Source organism: Pongo pygmaeus, chromosome 7 (assembly GCF_028885625.2).
Source record: "Pongo pygmaeus isolate AG05252 chromosome 7, NHGRI_mPonPyg2-v2.0_pri, whole genome shotgun sequence".
In the NCBI taxonomy this organism is placed as follows: Eukaryota; Metazoa; Chordata; class Mammalia; order Primates; family Hominidae; genus Pongo; species Pongo pygmaeus.
Genome location: NC_072380.2, coordinates 98,671,351 through 98,695,483, shown reverse-complemented (window position 1 = coordinate 98,695,483; position 24,133 = coordinate 98,671,351). Strand labels below are relative to the sequence as shown.

The 24,133-nt window shown below is 36.5% G+C and overlaps 1 protein-coding gene across 9 annotated transcripts in view; it reads right to left on the bottom strand.

Annotated features, from left to right (window-relative positions):
• WWP1 (WW domain containing E3 ubiquitin protein ligase 1) overlaps nucleotides 1-24,133 on the bottom strand; it is a 126,522-nt gene that overhangs the window by 41,178 nt on the left and 61,211 nt on the right. For 5 of the 9 annotated variants that reach the window (XM_054499852.2, XM_054499856.2, XM_054499851.2 and 2 more), the window contains 2 exons: nucleotides 14,705-15,041; nucleotides 1,236-1,331 (listed from right to left, as the gene is read on the bottom strand). In XM_054499852.2, coding sequence (XP_054355827.2) covers nucleotides 1,236-1,331; nucleotides 14,705-15,041 — 433 coding nt within the window. Of the gene's footprint in view, nucleotides 1-1,235; nucleotides 1,332-14,704; nucleotides 15,042-21,407; nucleotides 21,519-24,133 lie in introns of those variants that run through there. The other 4 variants (XM_054499857.2, XM_063668946.1, XM_054499858.2 and 1 more) reach the window with 3 other exon arrangements.

The following is a 24,133-nucleotide window of genomic DNA, read 5'->3' as shown; positions in this document are numbered from 1 at the left end:
TTTGCTGGTTCCAAGGGTGTCATGAGATGAATTTTGTTTCCCCTTTGCCTCACAGAATACCATTCCCTATATCTCTATCAACCAGAATTCTACTTATCCTCCAGGATTCACTCCAACTCCCACCTGCTCTACACATGTAGGATCTATTAAACCAATTTTTGTCATTAATTTATAAAATGATTGTAAACTCCTTTCAGCAACCAATTATAAATTCCTTAAACTTATTACTAAAAATACAATGGGGTCACAAAGAGAATAATAGACGCTAAAGATGAAATTAAAGACAACCTCTGCCTAATTTTTGGTCAACAGTTTCAGTGAAATAAACCCCATGTCATGGCACTCAATGAATGGGCTAAATGAATGACTATAACTTGATGATCCTGTCATAGTTAAAATGAACTTCATGGTTTGCTATATTGCAATATCGGCGCCATGTTTTCCAATACATTGTCATTTAATACTGTAGAGTCAAGGCCTGAGTGCTTTATTCCATAAAAGAGAAATATCCCACAAAAATAACATTTCTCTGCCTTGAATTTTCTAGATCTTGAATATGTTTTATAATGGTGGGCTTTAAATTGAATCCGGAAGGGAAATCTGAGTATGTAAGAAATATACTCCAGGTACACACAGAATGTGTAAGTAAATGAATGCGAACAGTACAATTCGACTAGCTATCAGTGCAGTTACGTAGACAGTTATGAAAGAATACAAAGGTAAAGGAAGACTCGTTTGTGAATGGCCTTGAATGACAGCCTAATAGCATGAATTTTAGTATGTAATAAAAACTTTATTAATTTAAAACCTTCTACAATTTTAGGTATAAGTTCACTCATGGCAATCTTTGTAGATCATAGTTTTGGGCCACTTTAATATTTAAGTCATTAAATCTTATGAAATAACATAGTTTAGATCACTACCCATGGAGAACCATACATATAAACTGTCCTAAATATTACCTTTCTTTCCTTAAAAAAATTACAAGGAAGGACTGACAACTGACCAAATTTTGCAGCTTCTCTCAGTAACTCATGCCAATGCTTGAACGTCTCTTGAGGAAGCCCTACAGATTATCTAATCTCATTGACTGAACATTCATTATTTATACAAGGAAATGTAAGGAAATTGAATATATGCAGAATGAAAGAATCGAATTATGCTGTACTAAATAAATTTAAAAACCACATGTGTGATAAAATATAACTGCAGATGCATAAAGAGTGCTATATTACCCTGGAGGTAAAGGTTGTGGTCTCTCCCATGTGGTAGTTCGAGTATTATGATCCACATAATAGGTTCTACCATGAGGATCTTTTCTTTGTTCCCACCTTTAATAAAAATACGAAAATAACAGTAAGAGACAACACACAAGGACAATCTTAAAAATGACTCTTCCTTATAATCAGAAAAATTACAGATAAGCTTTACATTAAAAGACTATACACACACACAGCTATATATATAAAGGCTATTATATATATACATAAGTGTTCATTTTCTCAATTATTAGTACTTTTTTAACCTCTTAATTATTCCTTTTTTATTACAGTATTGGAAACTCAAAAAGTATAGTTAGCAGAAAAGGAAGAGCATACCCCACATTTTAAAAAGTTACTTATAGAATTCCAAATTATCAGAAAACAGAAATTGAATCAAGAATGAAGAAACCTTCAACTTAATATTAAATCCAAGGCACAAAGTGTCTATGAAGTAATATATTGATTTTGCTATAATTTCAAAAGTACCCATCTAAAAGATTTTTAGCAGAAATCACCTTAAAGAAGTGTGTGGTGATACTGCCCCATGAAAATTCTTTCATCTGTGTGCACAGTATCTTTTCTTTGTGCATATCTATCCTAATTTTCGTTTTGGTTTTGGTAGGTCTCTGAATTTATGGAAATGACATTTTTATCTTTTTCCTGTTCTATTTTGAAGACTCTCAATCTCTTGTTTCTCCCATTCTCATTTTTTCTTCTGTGATTCCTGTTAATTTCTCTTCAGTCTTTTCTTAATATGGTATAGAAGAACAATTTTTAAAAATAAAAACTGGTGGGCCAGGCACGGTGGCTCACACCTGTAATCCCAGCACTTTGGGAGGCTAAGGAGGGTGAATCACCCGAGGTCAGGAGCTCAAGACCAGCTTGACCAACATGCAGAAACCCCGTCTGTACTAAAAATCCCAAAGGAAAAAAAAAAAAAAAATTAGCCAGCCATGGTGGCACACACTCCTGTAATCCAAGCTACTTGGGATGCTGACGCATGATAACTGCTTGAACCCAGGAGGTGGAGGTTGCAGTGAGCCAAGATTGCACCGCACTCCAGCCTGGGCGGCAGGGCAAGACTCTGTCTTAAAAATATAAAATAAAATAAAATATAAATAAATAAATAAATAAATACAAACTGGTACTTCTGAGTTTAAGACTCTTGTTTTCAATTTTAAAACAGAATAACCAGAAAATATTTTCCTTTTTCTTAAACACAAGAACTCGAGAAGGCAGTGTTTCGGAAGGGACACGAGAGAGTATTCCCGGGGTGCTGTCAATGTTCTCTTTCTTCACTTGTGTGATGGTTAGAAATGTGTATTTTGTGATAAATCAGTTTCATCTATATGTTTTGGAGGAAAGTACTTTTCTGTGTATGTGTGATGTTTTACAATAAAAGATTCTGTTTTTAAATGTGAGTGCTTATCAAGAAGCCCTAACTTGGAATGGTGAGTTTTGGTTAAGTTGTCCTGCACCAAGAGGGAGGCTCAAGGATCTCCCATAAAGAATCCAGCACTCTTCCCTTCTACCTCCCTTCCCCATCTGCAAAGTTTTGAGAGAGAATCAAATAGCTTTTCCCTATTATTTGTTAATATGGTAAATTTATATTTTCAAATTTTTGTTTTTGTTTTTGTTTTTTTGAGACGGAGTCTCGCTCTGTCCCCCAGGCTGGAATGCAGTGGCGCAATCTCGGCTCACTGCAAGCTCCGCCTTCCGGGTTCACACCATTCTCCTGTCTCAGCCTCCCAAGTAGCTGTGACTACAGGCGCCTGCCACCACGCCCGGCTAATTTTTTGTATTTTCAGTACAGACGGGGTTTCACCGTGTTAGCTAGGATGGTCTCGATTTCCTGACCTTGTGATCCTTCCGCCTCGGCCTCCCGAAGTGCTGGGATTACAGGCGTGAGCCACCACGCCCAGCCTATTTTCAAATATTAAATCAATCTGTGAGAACCCCTCAAAAAGAACCCAATTAAATTTATTTTTTTATTAAGAGTGCTTAAGTTATTTTCTTTAAATTATTTTTATACACGATAACCATATATACTGAAACTATTCCCTAGTTTGCAACCATAAACACATACATACTTAAAATGAAAAATGCACACAAAAAATTAAAAAATTTGTTTAGTCTGCATCTAACAAACCTAAGTCACAAAATGCTTAAGTAGTAACCATAAACAATAAAGATTCCCAAGTTCAGAACGGACTCGGGATCACAAAAATTATTAGACTTGCCTATTATATCCTACACTGGAACACTCATGATATTCAGTACTGTAAAAACTTAGATATTTCTTATAAAGCATTTCACTAAAATCAGACAATCTGAAAGTTATATTTACTTTATTTGTTTATATAAAAAGCTCACGGGAAAGAAGGAGTTAAATATAAAATTTCATTTTAAAGGCCTTTCAGGAATATGTCTAACATGTAACAATGGACTATTCTGTATGAAAGCTTAACTACCAAAACCAAATGAATACCTAAAAACCTGATCAAGTTTCACTTTTGCTATTTTTAGGTAATAATTCCCATAAGCAGTCCTTGAATTTTTATTGCTATCCTATAGCAAAATTTCCTGGTTTCAACTGTTTCTTCACAAATATCCTTTACTATTTTTAATTTAGCTTTAATTTTTTTAATCAAAATTACATATACTTTCAGGTAGTTTAAAATATACCTTCATAGCTATATAATTATATATACTTTCACATAGTTTAAACAGAATCATATAGTCTATGAGACTTATTGCAAAAAACAACAGTACCTACTGTCTCTTTCACTTCATTTTCCACTCCCCAAGGCAAAATTTTCAACTGTTTCAGTCCATTTTTTTGGTATTTACTTCTTTTACTTATTAACTTCCTTGACTTATTGTGATTTGTGTAATTTCAAACATAATGTATTGACTTTTTACTAGGAAAGGTGAAGCTGCAGGTCTCTTTCCTGCACACATACACATCTACACTTACCCTCCTCCCAACCATTCCAAATATACACATGTTGTACCTTCCCTTACAGTTATCATTATGACTATGTAAACTCTCCCCACAGCTGAGCCACGGAACATACCCCGATTTCTTTTTTTAAAAAAATGCCTTAGCTAGAAAAATTATCTCCACTTCCATTTGCTTATTGTCTACATTCTTATTGTTAAACCCCAAATACTTTTCCAGTTGCATAAATCTCCTCTTAAAACGTTCAAGCTCATTAGCTGTTCTATGATTGCACCTGCCTTCTGATTAGCTTCTAGTCTAGACTGAGTGCTGTCTGAGGCCAGTTTGGGCTTTCCTTTACCATTGTGCGGCATTCCTTTCACTCCTTTCCTAGCAGACCCTCTAATTCCTGCCTCCAACGTCTTTTACTTTCACTACCTAGTTTTGGGAAAACACAGTCCTCGTAACTTTCTAAGAAGAAGACATAAGAAGTGAACTTTTTGAAACCTAGGATATGGAAAAATGTATTTATTCTATGCAAACACTAAACAGTGTGGCTGGATACAGAATTATATGTTGGGTATAATTTCCTTCAGCATTTAAGGCATGGACCCACTGTCTTCCACTGTCTTCTAGCTATTCATGTTGATTCTAGGAAATCTGATGCCATTCTGATTATTATGAAACCTGCTTTATTTTTTCAATCTCTGAAAATATTTAGAATTTAATTGCCCCCAATGTACTAAAATTTTCACAACAAATTAGAATCTACAATGAACTCCAACAAATTTACAAGAAAAAAACAAACAACCCCATCAAAAAGTGGGCGAAGGACATGAACAGACACTTCTCAAAAGAAGACATTTATGCAGCCAAAAAACACATGAAAAAATGCTCACCATCATTGGCCATCAGAGAAATGCAAATCAAAACCACAATGAGATACCATCTCACACCAGTTAGAATGGCAATCATTAAAAAGTCAGGAAACAACAGGTGCTGGAGAGGATGTGGAGAAATAGGAACACTTTTACACTGTTGGTGGGACTGTAAACTAGTTCAACCCTTGTGGAAGTCAGTGTGGTGATTCCTCAGGGATCTAGAACTAGAAATTCCATTTGACCCAGCCATCCCATTACTGGGTATATACTGAAAGGACTATAAATCATGCTGCTATAAAGACACATGCACACGTATGTTTACTGCGGCATTATTCACAATAGCAAAGACTTGGAACCAACCCAAATGTCCAACAATGATAGACTGGATTAAGAAAATGTGGCACATATACACCATGGAATACTATGCAGCCATAAAAAATGATGAGTTCATGTCCTTTGTAGGGACATGGATGAAATTGGAAATCATCATTCTCAGTAAACTATCACAAGAACAAAAAACCAAACACCACATATTCTCACTCATAGGTGGGAATTGAACAATGAGAACACATGGACACAGGAAGGGGAACATCACACTTCGGGGACTGTTGTGGGGTAGGGGGAGGGGGGAGGGATAGCATTGGGAGATATACCTAATGCTAGATGACGAGTTAGTGGGTGCAGCGCACCAGCATGGCACATGTATACATATGTAACTTACCTGCACATTGTGCACATGTACCATAAAACCTAAAGTATAACAATAATAATAATAATAATAAAATAAAATAAAATAAAAAAAGGAAAAAAAAAAAGAAAAAATAGACTCTACTAGGCAAGTTGGAAAATTGTGAAAGTAGATTGATGCATACTATTTACTAAAAATAATGTGAGCTGGAATTCTCCTGTGAGACCATAAAGCACACTATTATTCGTATAATGTAAAATTTTTTCATGAAACCATTTTGATGTTATAAATATATGATAATTGGCTAAACTCAGCCAATTTAACTGGCAGTTTTAAAAAGAAATCTAACCAGTTTTCTTTTAATATTGCAACTAATTAGGCATAATGAAGAAAAACCTAAGATAAAAGCCTAAGTTTATTATTTACTATTGAAGAAGACAACTGACACCAATAAACTGTAGATAAAAATTCAGTAATTAGTATTATCATAAGGAAATCTTTTATGGGGAAGAAGGAATTACAGAGCATTAGGTCTCTCCATTTTTACACAGAAAAGAATTTTATAAAACAAATGAGAAAATGTACTGCCTAAGTTATTTAAACACTTGAAAATGTAGTCATTTTATAGGTAAATATACATATATAGCAATAAAATATGTTTTTGATAGGTATCAAAATAACTCTTTTGCTTTATTACTACTAGTTCTACTAGATATTTTATGTATCATTTCATATATCCTTTATAGATGTCCTCTTCTGTTTAAAAGGGCTCAATACTACTTAGCAATTAATTTTTTCTGACTTTGAGTAAGCCATCTCCTATTGATTCTTAACATTATTTTTGTCTTGTTTACCATGGTTACTTTCCATAAGAGGAAAAAAAAGTCTTCAATATTTACAAGTGCCAATTCAACCACAAGCTTTCATACAGACAAATATAATAGATGAATTGAATGTTTCAGGGCAAAACGTGTCTGTGAGATGTTTTATAGATGCACTTTTCAAACAGAAATATGTATAAACAAAAGCTTCTAAGTCTTAAAAAAAAAAAAATAGATCTGTTTTCATTTATCATCCTGGATTTTTAGTGAGTCTTTTCAATAAAGAAATTTGTGTTTATTCTTCAATAAAGAAATTTGTGTTTGTTATTTTGTTAAGGACTTCCTCCCATTTTCTCTTTCTAGAACTTTTCTTATCAGACTGTCTGAACTGGTCCTTATGTGTTACTATCTGGCAAATTTCTTTACCTTTATCAGTCAAATTTCACACTGAATTAAATTTCCAAGCGTTTTTTAGTCCTTTGAGTATTCCATTTTTACAGCATTGGGTTCTTGTTGTATGTATGTCATATCTACTTTTAACCCTCAGAGGATATTAAAATAGTCTGTTATCTTTTTTTTTTTTTTTTTTTTTTTGAGATGGAATCTCGCTCTGTCACCCAGGCCGGAGTGCAGTGGTGTGATCTCAGCTCACTGCAACCTCCGTCTCCCAGGTTCAAGTGAGTCTTCTGCCTCAGCCTTCTGAGTAGCTGGGACTACAGGCATGTGCCACCATGCCTGGCTAATTTTTGTATTTTTAGTAGAGACAGGGTTTCACCATATTGGCCAAGCTGGTCTTGAACTCCTGACCTCGTGATCTGCATGCCTAGGCCTCCCAAAGTGCTGGGATTACAGACGGGAGCCACTGTGCCCAGCCCTAGTCTGATATCTTAAAACAGTATTTTCTAGGTTGTTTGTTTTGATCTCTATCTTTCAAATTAAGAGGTTTCCCTCAGATGTCTAATGAGAAGGGCACTGAAAACTGACTGGGAGTTTTATGTGCCTGGGTGGGGCTTGTGGATTGTGGATTAATTAAAGAGTGATAATAATGGGGCTGTTTTGTTAGAGAACAATCTGTATTAGTATTTTCAGTGTTTTGGGGAGGTCTTCAATAGAAGATACTGTCAGTCTCCTGGTTGAGAGGTAAAATCCTGGTTGTCAATATTCTGGGATCTGTGCTGGGTGTGTAATTGAAAATTTACAACCTTCTTCACTTATTAACCTTTCAAAGGTTCACTTACATCTGCTGATTTAGGACAGTATCTCTGACCTCCAATGTGCCTGGTGTTCCCAAGCGTCAAGTATCTCCAGTGAGGAAAACCCCTAGGCAGAGCAGAAGTTCTGGCTGCAGGGAAGGGAATTAGGGTTTCTCAAACATTCAATCTTGCCATTTACAGTGTCATCTTCACTACCAATTCCAAAGGCATCCAATGCTGCTAATGCATATTTTGAGCTTTTCCCACTGACAGGCCAGAATCCAGCTCTCTTGGGTTTGCTAAGTGAGGTGCACTTAACCATCCTCCAAATGACTGCAGCCCCCACCAACAGCTTGATGGCAACCTCATGAGAACCCCAAGTAGAAGCACCCAGCTAATGCACTTCCTGATTCTTGATGCTCAGAAACTTTGTGAGATAAGTTTTGGGGTAATTTATTATATAGCAATAAATAATACACAAGGAAACACTACAAACCATTCAAAAGAATTAAGGGAGACCTACGTATTAGACCATACGCTCCACAAAGTTTGGGCCTTCATCTGTTTTGCTAATCAGTATACTAGCAGCACCTAGCACAGAGCCTGCCACAGACAAGGAGTTTAATAAATATTTGTTGATTAAATATTTGGTCAATGTGTGAATTTATTTGTACTGATTTGGAAATATGACTAAGTTTTTTTTTAAAAGCAACTGAAAAACTATATACAGTATGATCCTATTTATGAAAATATTTTATGCAAAATAATAATTTATAATAGCTGCTCTCTAGCCTCTTCATCCACTTTTATCTTGTCTCATAGAACTTGTCACTATCGGACATTACTCAACGAGGTTTTTTTACATAAGGCCACTGTTTGTCTTCCCACTGAAATATAAGCTTTACACAACAGGTGCCACACAACAGAGCCTTGAGCTCTCCTGCCCTGCTGCACACGCCTAGAACAAGGCTCTCAAATATTTGCTGTTGGAATAATATATATAGACACCACTCTCAGTGGTGAGCTTAAGAAGTATTAATATTTCTATATGACTTAAATATTGTATTTGGTCATGTCTTAATTTTGTAATCAGAAACAGTTTTAAAATTGGGGGAAAAAATAAACACAACCAAGCCCTCCATCCATATAATGGGCTATGAAGCCCTTTTCTGTTTTATCCTGAGTTAACTTCAAGTATTTCTAATTTACCATCTAACAAATATTCAGTAAGCACTTACGTTTCAACCACAGTGCTAGTCACTGATCTTGTTAGATCACTTCCAGATTTCAGTTTTTGTTCTAAATAGAATTTGTCTTTCTCAAACTAAATTTCTTGCTACACAGAACATTATATTCAGAACTGCTTTCGGTTATCTTATTTCTAATTTTCTAGACCCATAGAATGAACTTTATTAGTCTATAATGCACTAGATAAGGAGTAGGCAAGTTTCTACAAAAAGCCAGATGGTAAATATTTTAGGCTTTGTGAACCAAAGGTATAATCAAGATGATTATGTAGGTACTTACATAAAAAGAGACTCCTGCCCTGCTCCACCCTCTCTGCTTGTGCTGGGGCATCCCGGGTTGTGGGCATGTTGTGTACCCAGTTCCCTCTGCTGACAACATTCTCAGAACACAGAGTTCCTGGTCCACAAGGGAGCAGCCTGGCCAATTTCACTGTCTGCCCCAGGGACTCCTGAATCCCTGTGTGTGCCCTTCTCTCCTCCCCTGGCAGCTGGCCCAAGGGGAGTCACCGTGCTGAGATGTCACTCCCAGGGTATGTGTCCACTGCTTGGTAGCTGCCAAAAGTGAGTCCCCAGAATGTGGTGGTGACCAGAGCAGGTCTTGGGCAGCAATAAGGGAGGAAGGTACTTTTAGGGGGAAGTGGTACAGGAGTAAAGGGGGCTGCTCTGGCTTTGTCTCCATGACTCACAGTGACAGCCTGCTAGAGCTGTACCTATAAAAGTGGTGGGGTGGATTTGGCCAGAGACCAGATAAGCCTGTAGTGAAAATTCATGAACACCCCTCGAATAGGTGCAAATTACCAAATTACTGATTAATGAGAATTCTCAATAGAACTCTAATTTATAACTGCCACACTTCACCTTCAACCATAACCCTGTTCTGCCTATATTTAGGTATGGTCTCTCTGTCTCACTAAAACATTATATACAAATTTTCAAAACCTAGTATTGAACAAAGACTTTGCTTAAAAAAAAAAAAAGAAATGTGGAAGAATTTTGAAAAATATATTACAATAAAAATAATAAAATTTGGTGACTGATTGGGCAACTGCTGGCTTCAAACTTATATAACAGGGGTTGGCAATAAGACTGCTGCCTTGTCATAACCACAATCCCAGAGTTAATCCTCTTTCTGTCTAGTATTGGCCAATCTCTCCCTCCACCGACCTACTGTATCAGCAGATCAACCTGTCAGTCTCTTCCATTTTACAAAACAATCTACCCCTCAGTTCTGTATGTCCTCTTGCTCACTTCTTTCAAACATTCCTCCTTCCCTTTGTCTTCACAGAGAAAGAGTTTTCTACATTAGTTCACACTCTTCCAAAGAGCCCTCTATCATACTTCCTCCCCTCTCATTGACTCCCAACTCACAGCAATTTGAATACAGCTCTTATTATTTCCCTGAAACCACACTCTGTCATAGGTCAACAATAAATAAACTCTTTGTAATTAAGTTCAATGAGTGCCTTTCAGTTCTTATCTTACTAGAATTTTTCAGTGGCTTTTGACCTTGTTAACCATTTCTTCCAGAGGCATTTACCAGCCAGAGCTTTTGCCCAATTGCTGTCATTCTAAATCATTTAATGTAGCACAAATTCACTTATTTAACAAATATTTATTGAGTGCCTGCTATACGGTAGGCATAGTTTTGAGCACGAAGAATACAGAAATAGACAAAATAAAATCTCCCTTCAGTCTAGTGGAGAGACAACAGATAATAACACTGTGTGTCATATAATTTAAGTGCTAGAAAAATAATAAAGGTTACATCATGCTGATTAGCAGAAGCTACTCAAAAGAGTTCACACTTACTCCATCTATAGGAAGTTCTACAGCAGGGAAAAGTAATCTATAGTAGAAAAAATTAGAATAGTGATTGCCTCAGAATCACAACTTTCTAGTTAATAAGATAAAGATTTGAGTCACACAGACATACACATTTGCCAAAATTCATCAAAATGGTACATTCAAGACTCGTGTTTTTCTTTCTTTGTAATCTTTATCTAAAAAAATTTTAAAACCTATTGAATTCCAGTTAATGATTTGCAAGCTGAAGTGTTGAGGGGCAAAACATATTGATGTCTGCAACTCACTGAAATGCACTAAAAATCAGATGGATAAAGAGATAAAGAGATGAGAGAAGGCAAGCACAATAAAGGGTCAATTGTAAAATCTAGTGGGAAGTGTATGGGTTTTCACTGCAAAATTATAATTTTCTGTACATTTGTAAATTTTCAACATAAAATGTTGGGGAAAATAAGGCAGGGTACGGGAATGTGGGGAGACTGGCTTGATTTGGACAGGAGACTCAAAAAAGGCCTCTGGAATGAGGTAACATTTTAACAAAACCTGAGTATATTTGAGAATACATAAAAGAGCACATGCAAAGGTCTTTAGGCGAAATCATGCTTGGCATAACACTCAAATGTTATCTCCAGGCTAGAATATTCTTCTTCAGTTCTGGAACTATACATATAACTGCCTCCTTGGTATACGACACGAGGTACATATATCAACTGGATGCCCTACAAAATACAGAACACTTTCTCTTCACTCTCCTACCCTAAGGCCAACATTATATCATTATTTCAGTCAAATATGCCATGACCCAGTTGCCTAATCACTATTTAGGGGCGGGTGGGGGGGTGGGGATTCAGAATGTATTTTTAATCTCTCTGAAAAGTACTCAATATTAATACACTGTCCAATTTTCCACTGATGCATACTTTAAATTAGATTTTGATACACAGAATTTTTTTAATTTCATCTACATATCTCTATATAAAGTGAATTTTAAAAAAACTATGGAGAGTAAAGAGTTGTTTAACAAGAGAACTTGAAGTAGCAGTTCTCAACCTGGCTGTACATTACAATCAACAGGATTGAGGCACCCGTAATCCTGTCCTGTTGTTAGCTAAATGACTCAGTAAGTTACCAAACAAAAGAAAACACAGGAACTAAGGTAAGATTTTTAAGCAAAGAGGGAAGATGATGTGGAGTTGAAAACTGCTGACTCAAAGGGTTACACAGCCTAGTGCTGTGTATGCCAGAAGAATCCACCTTGGTTCCACTCTTTTTCTATTCTATCTCCCCACAACTTATTACCAAGATCCATCTTACGTCAACCTAAAATATTAGCATTTACCACACTTCAGGCTCTCTTAATTTCTCCCCTGGATTAGTGGCTTTTTAACTTTTTTTGACCACAGTTTACACAGTAAGAAGTGTGTTTTATATCAATATCTCTGTGTATACCAGATTGCTATTTATCTACTGATTTTACTTACACACACACACACACACACACAGAAAAACAAACTTTCAGGAAACAATGTTTATTCTTACTACATTTAACATCTTCCAATATTTCCTATTCTCGCCTATATTTCTTTATTTCATTATGTGTTCAAATGCTGTTCATAACCTATTAACAGGTTGCATTCTACAATTTGAAAAACACTAATATAGATTACTGTAAAATTCTAATACAAAGATCATAAGTGGTGGCAACAAGTCTGCTGAACCATTTATCTGGTCTCAACAGAATTAGGTTTATATACTTACTGTTTTGAACTAGAATGCCGGCTTCCTTCATTTATAAAACAGCCTGACTGCTATCCCAACTCCTTAACTCCTCAGCTGTCTATACCACTGTAAAAATGATCTTAATAAAAGCAAAGAGGATTATGCCACTCCCCCGCTTTACATTCTTTCATGCTTATTCGTGGTTTTCAGAAAAAACTTCCAAACCTTTCGCAATCACATAAAATTCTTCACAGGGCTGTTTTCTCTTCAGCATTATATATCTTGCTGCCTCAAATGCTGAACTCAAACTATAACAAAATAATAATTCCTAGGTTCAGCATACTCATTTTCATGGGTGCTAGGGATCTGAATGTGCAGTCGGCTCTACTGAAAATGAAACTTTTCACCACTCGTACCTCCACTGTTTGCTAACTCCTCCTCTTCTTTCAGAATCCACTGAAGTGTCACAGCTTTCAGAAAGTATTCTTTGATGTCAATGGCACAGGTAACTCCTCCCATTCCTTCTCTGCATGTGTTCCTCGTCATGGCACCCTAAACTTACCTATGGCATAGCTTTAATTGTACGGTATACTGGCTGATTGTTTACTTCTCTTCCCCACCCCCACCACTTAAGACGATGAGGTTCTTGACAGTAAGAATAGCTTCTTATATGTCTTTGCCACAGTGACTGGCAAATGAGAGACTGGGATAAATGACTAATCTACCAAAGATGGGACACAGGACAAGAGATTTTTGAGAGGGAAAGGAAAGCTAATATAGGGTCTGAAACATTTGCAGGAAACAGAAGAGGGAAAAGCAGTTGAAAATAAGCTCAGAGAAAAGTCTGGCCTGAACATATAGATTTAATAGTTAAAATGATGGAGAGCTGGCCAGGCATGGTGGCTCACACCTGTAATCCCAGCACTTTGGGAGGCAAGGCGGGTGGATCACGAGGTCAGGAGTTTGAGACCAGCCTGACCAACATGGAAAAACCCAGTCTCTACTAAAAATACAAAAATTAGCTGGGCATAGTGGTGGATGCCTCTAATCCCAGCCACTCGGAAGGCTAAGGCAGCAGACTCACTTGAACCTGGGAGGCGGAAGTTGCAGTGAGCCAAGATCGTGCCATTGCACTCTAGCGTGGGCAACAAGAGTGAAACTCTGTTCCAAAACAATAATAATGGAGAGTGCTAGATCTACTGGGGTAAGCACACAAAGGAAGACCAAAGGCTGAAACCGTAATTAAGCAATGGACAACATCAGATGAGCCAGTAAAGGGCACTGAGAAAAAAAAAACAATTCCAAAAAGAAAAACCAAGGTACACTAACATAGTGACCGAGGTAACAAAATGAAGACAATAGTGTAGAGACATCTACAAGTGCAATTTCAACAGCTACAAGAGTTGACATTCTGATCACTGTAAGCTGTGTTGGAAAGCACGTGTCCATATTTTTATTGCAGCACTTTCGGACTGTATTGTATATACTGTACACGTTTACAACTGTGAATCACTAAATAAGCTTCTTGAAGGCAGAGACAATGAATCATTAATTAATATTAGTATTATCAGTGTCAAAGGTCAAAGAAATTACCAAATGGAATACACATATAGAATACTCTTTAAAGAAAATCATGGGAAGTTGAATAATTACAATGAGAAACTTAAAAGAGATTAAGAATTACTAACCAGCAATGAAAAACTGTGTTTTTAATAGAACCAATCAGCAAGGTTTGTGACTCCCCATCACTCAATATTAGCTGAGGAAAAGAAGAGCTATTTGCTCTCCAGTATGAGGTCTGGAAAACAGATCACCAAGGATGCCACAGAACTGAGGATATTACATGGAGTATCATGGTCACTCTTAGGAAAAGCAGAAATAAACCAAGAATCAAATCAAGAGGGTCTTGCTAATTAACATGAGGTTTTTTCTTTTCCCTTCATACTACATATATTTCAACCAGATGAGCAATTGTTCTTAGTTTCAAAAAGTACTTGTTTTGTAGCAAGTAAATAAATAGTATGATTCAGATCCCAACTTAGATTTCAAAGTTCTGAACAATGAAAACATTTTATGCACACATTCAATAGTCTTAAGTTAACAGAGTTGCTACTTAAATGCAAGTCAGACATTAAAAAGCTTCACATACCCTGATGGCAAGGTTTCTGTGTTGGCATTCCCAGACTGCTGCCGTACAGGATCCATACACCCATCTGGCTGTCTTGATTTGGCTGCTTCAAAAGCAGAACTACTTCTAGAATTAGAGGTGTCAGGCTCTAACATACTTCTAGCTTCAGATCCCAATTCTGCACTGGTAGAAGGAATACATTCATTGTTTTCTGAGGAAGTCAGTATTTCTTGAACTGGAGGATCTTCAACAGTAGTACTAGTGCAATTTGGAGACAAGGCATTTTCTTCAGACACTACTGGAGTACCCGTGACAGACGCATTATCAGTTGGTGCAAATGAGGATGATTCTCCATTAACTGAGAAGGGAAAATTAATAAAATAATCTATCAAGTAATGATAAAGCAATCAATTACCTAATCAACTGACTACACTTATTCAGAGCCTAATCCAGACTAAGCAACTACAATCCATTCTCCAAACAGCAGACAAAGTAATATTTTCAAAATATATAACATAAAATAAGATGGAGATTTTTTTGTTGTTGCTCAAAATTTCAGGGATGAATATGTAAATGATAAAAATTTAAGTATGTATAATAATAACAACCTTAAGGAGAGAGGAACCACCATTAAGATAACCAATGTTTTCCCTCCAAATCATCAATTCTGAGAGAAGTCTGTATGGGCCATCTAAACTTTGAAAAATGATCCCTTTCAATCGCTCTTCCCTTGTGTAAGTGGTAGCTAACATCAAACGAACTGTTTTGCCAATAGTAGGAACTGTATGATGGCATCAGTTCTTAAGATAGTATTATAGGGGTTGCAAGAACCCATTCTACACTTTTTCAAGAAATAACCCTGTACTGCAATCCAGTGACACAGTTTTCCTAATTTTCATTTTAAGTGTGATTGATCTAGTTCGACTACGTGTCACTATAAAAATGAATCAAATTAAAACAGTAAGGGTGAATAGATTACAGAACAAAACCTACTGGAAGACCATATATCAAAGTTCTAATGGAAATGGCAGAGGGAGACATAATCACAAATTTTAGGAGAATTAATGACAAAAAGAAAACACTCAGATTAAATGCTACTGGACATGGCCAAAGAAGTACCCAAAGATGTAAGAAAGAATGGTAATAAAAGAGCTTAGAATTCATTCGATACAGAAAAAAAAAAAAAAAAAAAGTAAGTAGAAGAAAATGAGTTTTAGTCAAAAGAACCAAAAAAAAGATCAGAATTTCCTAATGCACCTGATAAGACTCAAGAACTTACTGAAAATATAGTATCTAAGTCCTCATCCTAGACTTACTGAATCTCTAGGGGAAATCTCTAGGGAAGAACCTGGGGATCTGCATTTTCAACAAATGCATATGATTTTTTTAATCAGGAAAGCTGGAGAAACCACGAAATATACCTTTCCAAGTTTTATAAAGAAAACATGTTTAATATAAATAACATTAGAAATACCATGTACAATTTTATATCAATGAGTTTGAAATTAGCTAAACTAACTCAAGGGAAAGAAAAAAAAGACAAATCAGGGCAGCAATGGAAAAGGTGATGAAAGTTCTAATACCATCCCTCCTAAAGGCCCCAGGCTCAGAAAGGTTTTTGAGAAAATTCTATGAAGCCTTTATCGGATAGATCATTCCTATGTTATTTAAGGTGTTATAACACATTAGGGGAGAAAAACTGAAAAGGAGTGTCCTAACTCATTCTGGGAAGGTAATGTAACCTTTCAAAGCTGAAATTGAACAACAACAAATCAAGGATGATTTTATATTAGGAAACTACATTAGAAAATCTACTGTTAGCAGATTAAAGGATAAATGTCATATGATTATTTTCAATACAAACCAAAAGCATTCAAGAAAATCCTGGTAAAATACCTGATAAGAAGAATCAGGAAAAATTCAGAAGTAATCTAGATTATCTATCACAAACCTACAGTCATTAATATACAATAATTGTAAAACATTTTAAGAACTTTTTTTTTTTGAGATGGTGTCTCGCTCTGTGGCCCAGACTGGAGTGCAGTGGCACGATCACAGCTCACTGCAACCTCCACCTCCCGGGTTCAAATGGTTCTCCTTCCTCAGCCCCCCAGTAGCTGGGATTACAGGCACCTGCCACCACGCCTGGTTAATTTTCCTATTTTTTGGTAGAGACGGGGTTTCACCTTGTTGGCCAGGCCAGTCTTGAACTCCTGACCTCAAATGATCCACCCAACTTGTCCTCCCAAAGTGCTGAGATTACAGGCGTGAGCCACTGTGCCCAGCCTATTGTAAGAACTTCTATTAAGATCAAGAATAAATTAAAATCAGGGCTGGGCACAGTGGCTCACGCCTGTAATCCCAGCACTTTGGGAGGCTGAGGCCGGTGGATCACAAGGTCAGGAGTTTGAGACCAGCCTGACCAACATGGTAAAACCCCGTCTCTACCAAAAAATAGGAAAATTAGCTGGGTGTGGTGGTGTGTGCCTGTAATCCCAGCTACTCAGGAGGCTGAGGCAGAAGTATTGCTTGAATCCGGGAGGTAGAGGTTGCAGTGAGCCAGGATCGTGCCACTGTACTCCAACCTGGGCAAAAGAGCTAGACTCCACCTGAAAAAAGAAAAAGAAAAAGAATAAATTAAAATCAGCAACAAAACAAGGAAGATCACAATTACCATGCCAATTCAGTATTGATTATATTTGACAATCCATTAAGAAAAGTCATAACAACATTGGAAAGAATATGGTAAAACTCATTTGTAGTGAAAATGACAAATAGATTATTTATTTAGAACACACAAGAAAATTTTTAAAAACCCCATTAGAACCAATTAATTGGAGCTAAAACATTTCAGCAAAATGAACAGACACAAGATCAACAACAAGATTACATTCAAGACCTATCCGAAGAAAAAATTTTTTTTTTTTTTTTTTTTTTTTTTTTTTTTGAGACACAGTCTTGCTCTGTCAACCAGGTTGGAGTGCAGTAGTGAGATCTCAGCTCACTGCAACCTCAGCACCCCAGGTTCAAGCAATTCTCCTGTACCAGCCTCTCAAGTAGCAGGGATTATAGGCATGCGCCACCATACCCGGCTAAATTTTTTTGCATTTTTAGGGTTTCATTATGTTGGCCAGGCTGGTCTCGAACTTCTGACCTCAAGTGATTCCCCAGCCTGGGCCTCCCAAAATGCTGGGATTACAGGCGTGAGCCACTGCACAACCGGCATGAAGAAAACACTTTAAAAAAACATTACTAAAAAGAATGAATACAGACATAAAATATCTCTCAATGGGAAGATTCAGTATTGTTAAAATAATAATAAACAATAAACAACTCTCCTTGAAATGCAAATGTTGGTGAGATGCAAAGCACTAGGAATTCTCATTCACTGCAGTGGGAGAGTACAGCCACTTTGGAAGACAGTTTGGCCGTTTGTTACAAAAGTAAACATACTTTAAAAACACAACCCACCAGTCTCACTCCTCAATCCAACTGAATTGAAGACTTATATTCACGTAAGAGCCTGCACACAAATGTATATAGCAATGTTTTCCACAATTGTCAAAAACTGAAGTAACCAAGGAGGCTTTATAATAAGTGAATATTTAGTGATAAAAAGAAATGAGAAGTCAAGCCACAAAAAACATGGAGAAACCTTAAACGCACCTTGCTAAGTGAAAGAAGCCAATCTGAAAAGGCTACACGCACTGTAGGACTCCAACTATGTAACATCCTGGAAAGGACAAAACTATAGAGCCAGTATTTAAAAAGAGTGGTTGCAAAGGGTTTGAGGGATAAACAAATGAAACAAATTTTAGAGTAGTAAAACTATTCTGTATGATACTGTAATGGTGTGTACATGACAATATGCATTTCTCAAACCCACAGAACCAGTACAATACAAAGAAGGAACGTTAATGTAAGGTAATGTAAACTATGGACTTTAGTTAATAACAATGTATTAATAATGGTTCATTAATTGTAACAAACATATCACAGTAATGCAAAATGTTAGTAATACAAAAACTCTGAGTGGGGTGGGAGGACATATGGGAACTCTCTACAATCTCCCCAATTTTTCTGTAAATCTGAAACTGTTCTAAAATATAAAGTCTATTAATTTAAAAAAAACTCTTAGAAATAAATTATTTCTATTCAATAATTCAACAAATGTTGGTTCTTCAATACTGCTCAGAACCGCATTAAGATGCCACAATAATATTTGATTGGAGAGATTACTGTTCATATATATCAATGATTCTTGACTAGGGAAGATTCTGCTCTCCCCACCTCCAAAGACACTTAGTAATGTCTGTAAATGCATTTGGTCATCACAACTAGGAGAAGGTAAGATGTTACTGGCACCTAGTGGATACAGATCAGGAATACTGCTAAACATTCTATTAATATAATGCACAGGACAGCCCCCTACAACAAAGAATTACCTGGGCCAATATGTCAATAGTGCTGAAATTGAGAAACTCTGATACCTATGTGCCCATCCACCTGGCAGTGTGCAGCCTACGGTAGTTGCAAAATAAACATCTGTTGACAAATGGATATAAGAAAGATTGAACAGATAAAACCGAAAAATGAAGGAAAGGAAAAGGAAAGAGGAAGGACAGGATGGTAGGCTCCCTGCTCATGCAGAAACACGGGGCAAAAAATTAAAATGTTATGTAATAGTTATGATAGCAGAAGCTTATGCAAACCATCTCATGTCCTCCACAAGACATAAGACCACACCCACTGACTTGGTTTCTTAATGAACGTATCCCAAGCCTTACTTTCAGCCATTATGACTTCTGGGTTACAAGACATAGCTTCCTAACTTCATGTTTAATCCTTGAGAGGTTAAGTTTCACATGAACTTGATGGTATATCCATCTCAAAGCACCATGTATTTCTCCTCACTCTAAAAGTACATTCAAATAAAGAAGAAAAAAGTAGAAATACTAGAGTGAATACCATTTTTACTCCATTTTAAAACTATGACATGAGAAATAACTGCTTGCAAATACACAGCAAGTTTCTTTAATATTCAGTTCACACTTAAGAGTGGATGTGGCTTTAAAGAGGGTACATCATGAGGGAGTCTTCTGGTGATGCTACAGTTCTGTATCTAGATTGAACTGGTGGTACATGAAGCCATATGTGTGACAAAACTACAGAAACACACACACACATACACACGCAGGTAGAAATGGTGAAATGTGAACAAGCTCTATGGGTTATATTCATGTCAATTTCCTGATTTTGATACAAAATAGTTATACAAGATGTTAACACTGGAGGAGGCTGGTGAAGGGTGCATGGGACCTTCCCATACATTTCTTTGCAACTTTCTGTATATTTATAATTACTTCAGAATAAAGAGCTAAGAAAAAAATATAATAAACTTGTGATATCATTTAGTTCTGTCTGAAACTCACCATACTGAGCTCTGATCTACTTTATTAATAAAATAATAACTATATATTAGAAAAAGTTATTTTACACTAGAAGTGATGACCAGAGGAACAAAGTGGAAAAGAATATATTTTTCTTAAATACCACTCTCCAAGGACTATTATAAACGTTTTAGAATATCTCATTTAACCTCCAAAACTGTCCTACAAGGTAGTCGCATATTATCTTCTTTTCATAAATTTTGAGGATGTTAAATTTGTCCCAGGTTACAGAGTTAACATGGTAAGTGGTGGAGCTGAGACACCACGTTACCTCCTGTCAGAAGCTAAATCTAATCTTTTTACTACATTATGACTGCCTCCTATTTTAACCTGGAATACCTGCCAATCTTCATAGCAACTAAACTGTCAAATGGATCCCCTTACTCAAGCTTCAAAAGAACAGGAGGTGGGGGAGGTGGAAGCCCTCATATATAATACTGTCTTTGACAGAAATATATCGTTTTTCTTAAACCCCTTAGTATTGACCCACAATCCCTAATCTGAAACCTCAAAGTGCCAGCTGTGTTCCAGAACTCATAACTTTTCAGAATTTAGAAAGGTAGCAGTGGACAACATGATAGCTCACCCCTATAATCCCAACAATTTGGGAAGCTGAGGTGGGATGATTGCTTGGGGCCAGAAAATTGAGACCAGCCTGGGCAATATGGCAAAACCTCATCTCTACAAAAAATCTTAATATTAGACAGGCATGGTGGCACATGCCTACAGTCCCAACTATTCAGGGGGCTGAGGCAGGAGGATCGCTTGAGCCCAGGAGGTCAGAGCTACAGTGAGCCATGATGGTGCTACTGCACTCCAGCCTGGAAGTCAGGGCAAGACCCTGCCTCAAAAAAACAAACAAACAACAAAGGTAATGGCATATATATTGTATATTACACTATGCCTGGAGGGGGTTTAGGGGCCACACATCGTGATTAAATATATTAATATTTCTGCAGTAAAATGGAGATATGCACAGTAGCCATGATAAATAAAAACCATAAATAGCCATCCATCAGTTCTAGTCATTTTGCCATCAAATGAGTTTACCAAAAAAAAAAAAAAAAATCCCTTTGGTTTCAGAGATTTCAAGATTGTGGAACTGCAGATTAAGAGATTAAAAACATTTAATTATGTTACACATAGAATATGCACACCCCTATCCCATCTCCAAAAACAAAAGCTAATTTTTGAAATTCTTAATTAGAAAAAGTAATGACATCTTACACCAACACCTTAAAAGGACAGGGATTACCCACCCCTTGAAAAGATACCTGAATTCATCCTCTATTAAGTGATGAACAATCATACAAAAAGACATCAGTTAAATGGCTGCTACCAACAGAGCAGGTTCCGGAAGCCTCTGTAAACCGGCCAATAGAATGATGACAGTTGGATTGTTTTGTCAGATGTCACAAGCAATAATCAGAGGTGGTGAAAAGGCTAGAGGAATGCTGTGTGAAGCCTAGCAGTATAAAAGATGAACAGTATAGCTTTGAGATCCTATAAAAACCACACACATCAAAATGAATAGGAAGAAGGCAAAGTGCACAGAATCAATAGCCAGATAGCGGAATGTCAATTACAGTTCTTCTACTTCCTAGCTGTGCCCTCTCAGTGCCTCAGTTCCTTCATCAGAGAAAAGGAAAAATACTACCACCTATTTCAAAGAGTTATTGTGAAAGAGATAAATCAGTTAATGGATATACTCTATTTAGAACATGCAGGGCACAAATATGAGCTATTATCACTATTTTTCCGATTGTCATAGATTTCCTTACAGTTACTATGAATGTCATGAGAATTATTTATGATGGAACTTTCATGTTCCTCACATCCATTTTATTTTTACCTTAAAATTTTAGGCAAGGATAAATAAGAAAGAAATGTGAGAACTGAACTTATTACCAATGGAAAGAATCTATAAAGTATCAGACAAGCTGTAGAGGTATAAGTAAGATTCTATGATGAGGAAAGCCTCAATTTCTTCTCCTTTTTATATCAACATCTGAATACATCCAAATGCCAAAACATACAACTAATTAGTGGTCACTGGATACTTTCACCAATGTATTCAATCAGCTGAATATTTTAGGAATAAGAGCAAAACTTCCAAATCCATATTCAAGTTGAATATCCCTTATCTAAAATGCCTGGAACTGGAAATGTTTCAGATTTTAGATATTTGTTTAAATTTTGGAATATGTGCATTTTACTTGCCAGTTTAGCATCCCTAATCCAAAAATTCAAAATCTGAAATGCTCCAATGAGCATTTCCTTTCAGCATCATGTCAATACTCAAACAGTTCCAGATTTTGGAGTATTTCAGATTTGAGATTTTTCAGATTAGAGACACTCCACTTGTATTAGAAATAGTAGCAGTTTTAACTAGTCTGTTCTTAATTTAGAAGTAATCTGAATAATCCAAGACAATATTTCCTTTTCTGCTTTGCTAATAGAAATCTCAGAGACAAATGTTCTTACTAGAAAGTAGGTGAAAATCAGAAAATACATGAACTTTGCTCATTAATTTCACCATCATTGTATCTATTCTTCTCTGTTTTCTAGCCACATTAAATTAAGACTAAAAAATTCTACCTACTGTGAGTACTTGGGAAACCATATTTTAGCCTACTTCTTTTTTTTTTTTAAGGGGAGCATTATTAAAGAAATTAAATTTTGAAAATATCATTCATGTGTCAGTTCTCAATGTTTACAAAAACTCTCAGACAGCTCTTGGTAAACATCTCCGCAAACACCAACGCTGGGTAAAAATACACAATTAAGACTTATTACTGGCCAGGCACGGTGGCTCACGCCTGTAATCCCAGCACTTTGGGAGGCTGAGGCAGGTGGATCACTTGAAGTCAGGAGTTTGAGACCAGCCTGGCCAACATGGTGAAACCCCATCTCTACTAAAAATACAAACATTAGTGGGGCATGGTGGCACACACCTGTAATCCCAGCTACTCAGGAGGCTGAGGCACAAGAATCTCTTGAACCCAGGAGGCAGAAGTTGCAGTGAGCCGCAATCCTGATAATGCACTCTAGCCTGGGCAACAGAGTGAGACTCCGTCTCAACAAATAAAAGACTCATTATCAGAAAGATCCATCTATTTTAAGGTAATTACTGAATTGCTTCTTTCTATGTTTCTACTTCTGAATACTTCCATAAATAGACAAACACAGGGAGGAACATAGGCTCTTGAATAAAAAGACCAGGATTTCAACTTAATTCCCAACATGTGTGCTAATAATCTTAAACACGTCCTAAGATGTTTAAGTTTCAGGAGACTCACTTGAAAGAGTTAATATACAATGACCAAACAAAACAATTCATGAATCTTATAAATGAGTCCACTAAGGATTACAGAGGACATCTTCCTTAGGCATTCCTTCTACAATACAGTAATGCTTACTTTTCGAAAATAAACTTTCTGAGAGCTATTCAACTCCCAGTACATTTTTCCACCAAGTTAGATGCCAAGAATAATAAAATTGTATACTGAAAGATGGGATAAAAGAACCATTCATTACTCACTTTTACTTAGAAATCAATGAATTAACTAAAGTTCTTACAGAAATATATTTTATATCATGAATTACATAGTATTGTTTGTGGCGTAAAGCTTAAGAATCTAGCTTTCATATAAGCACTTGCTTAGTAAAAGTTCTGACCTCTAAAATATTTTTGAAATATCTTCCTAAATAATCCAGAAAGTTACAAATTATTAGGAAAAACTTCAGGCATTGTAATTTTTAAATTTCTATCATAGACTAGAAGATTAAGAAAGACTGCACAGGCTGGGTGCAGTGGCTCATGCCTGTAACCCCAACACTTTAGGGAGGCTGAGGTGGGCAGATCACTTGAGTTCAGGAGTTCGAGACCAGCCAGTTGCCAAAAAAGTGAAACTCTGTCTCTATTAAAAATACAAAAACTTTTTAGCTGGGTGTGGTGGTGGGTGCCTGTAATCCCAGCTACCTGGGAGGCTGAGGCAGG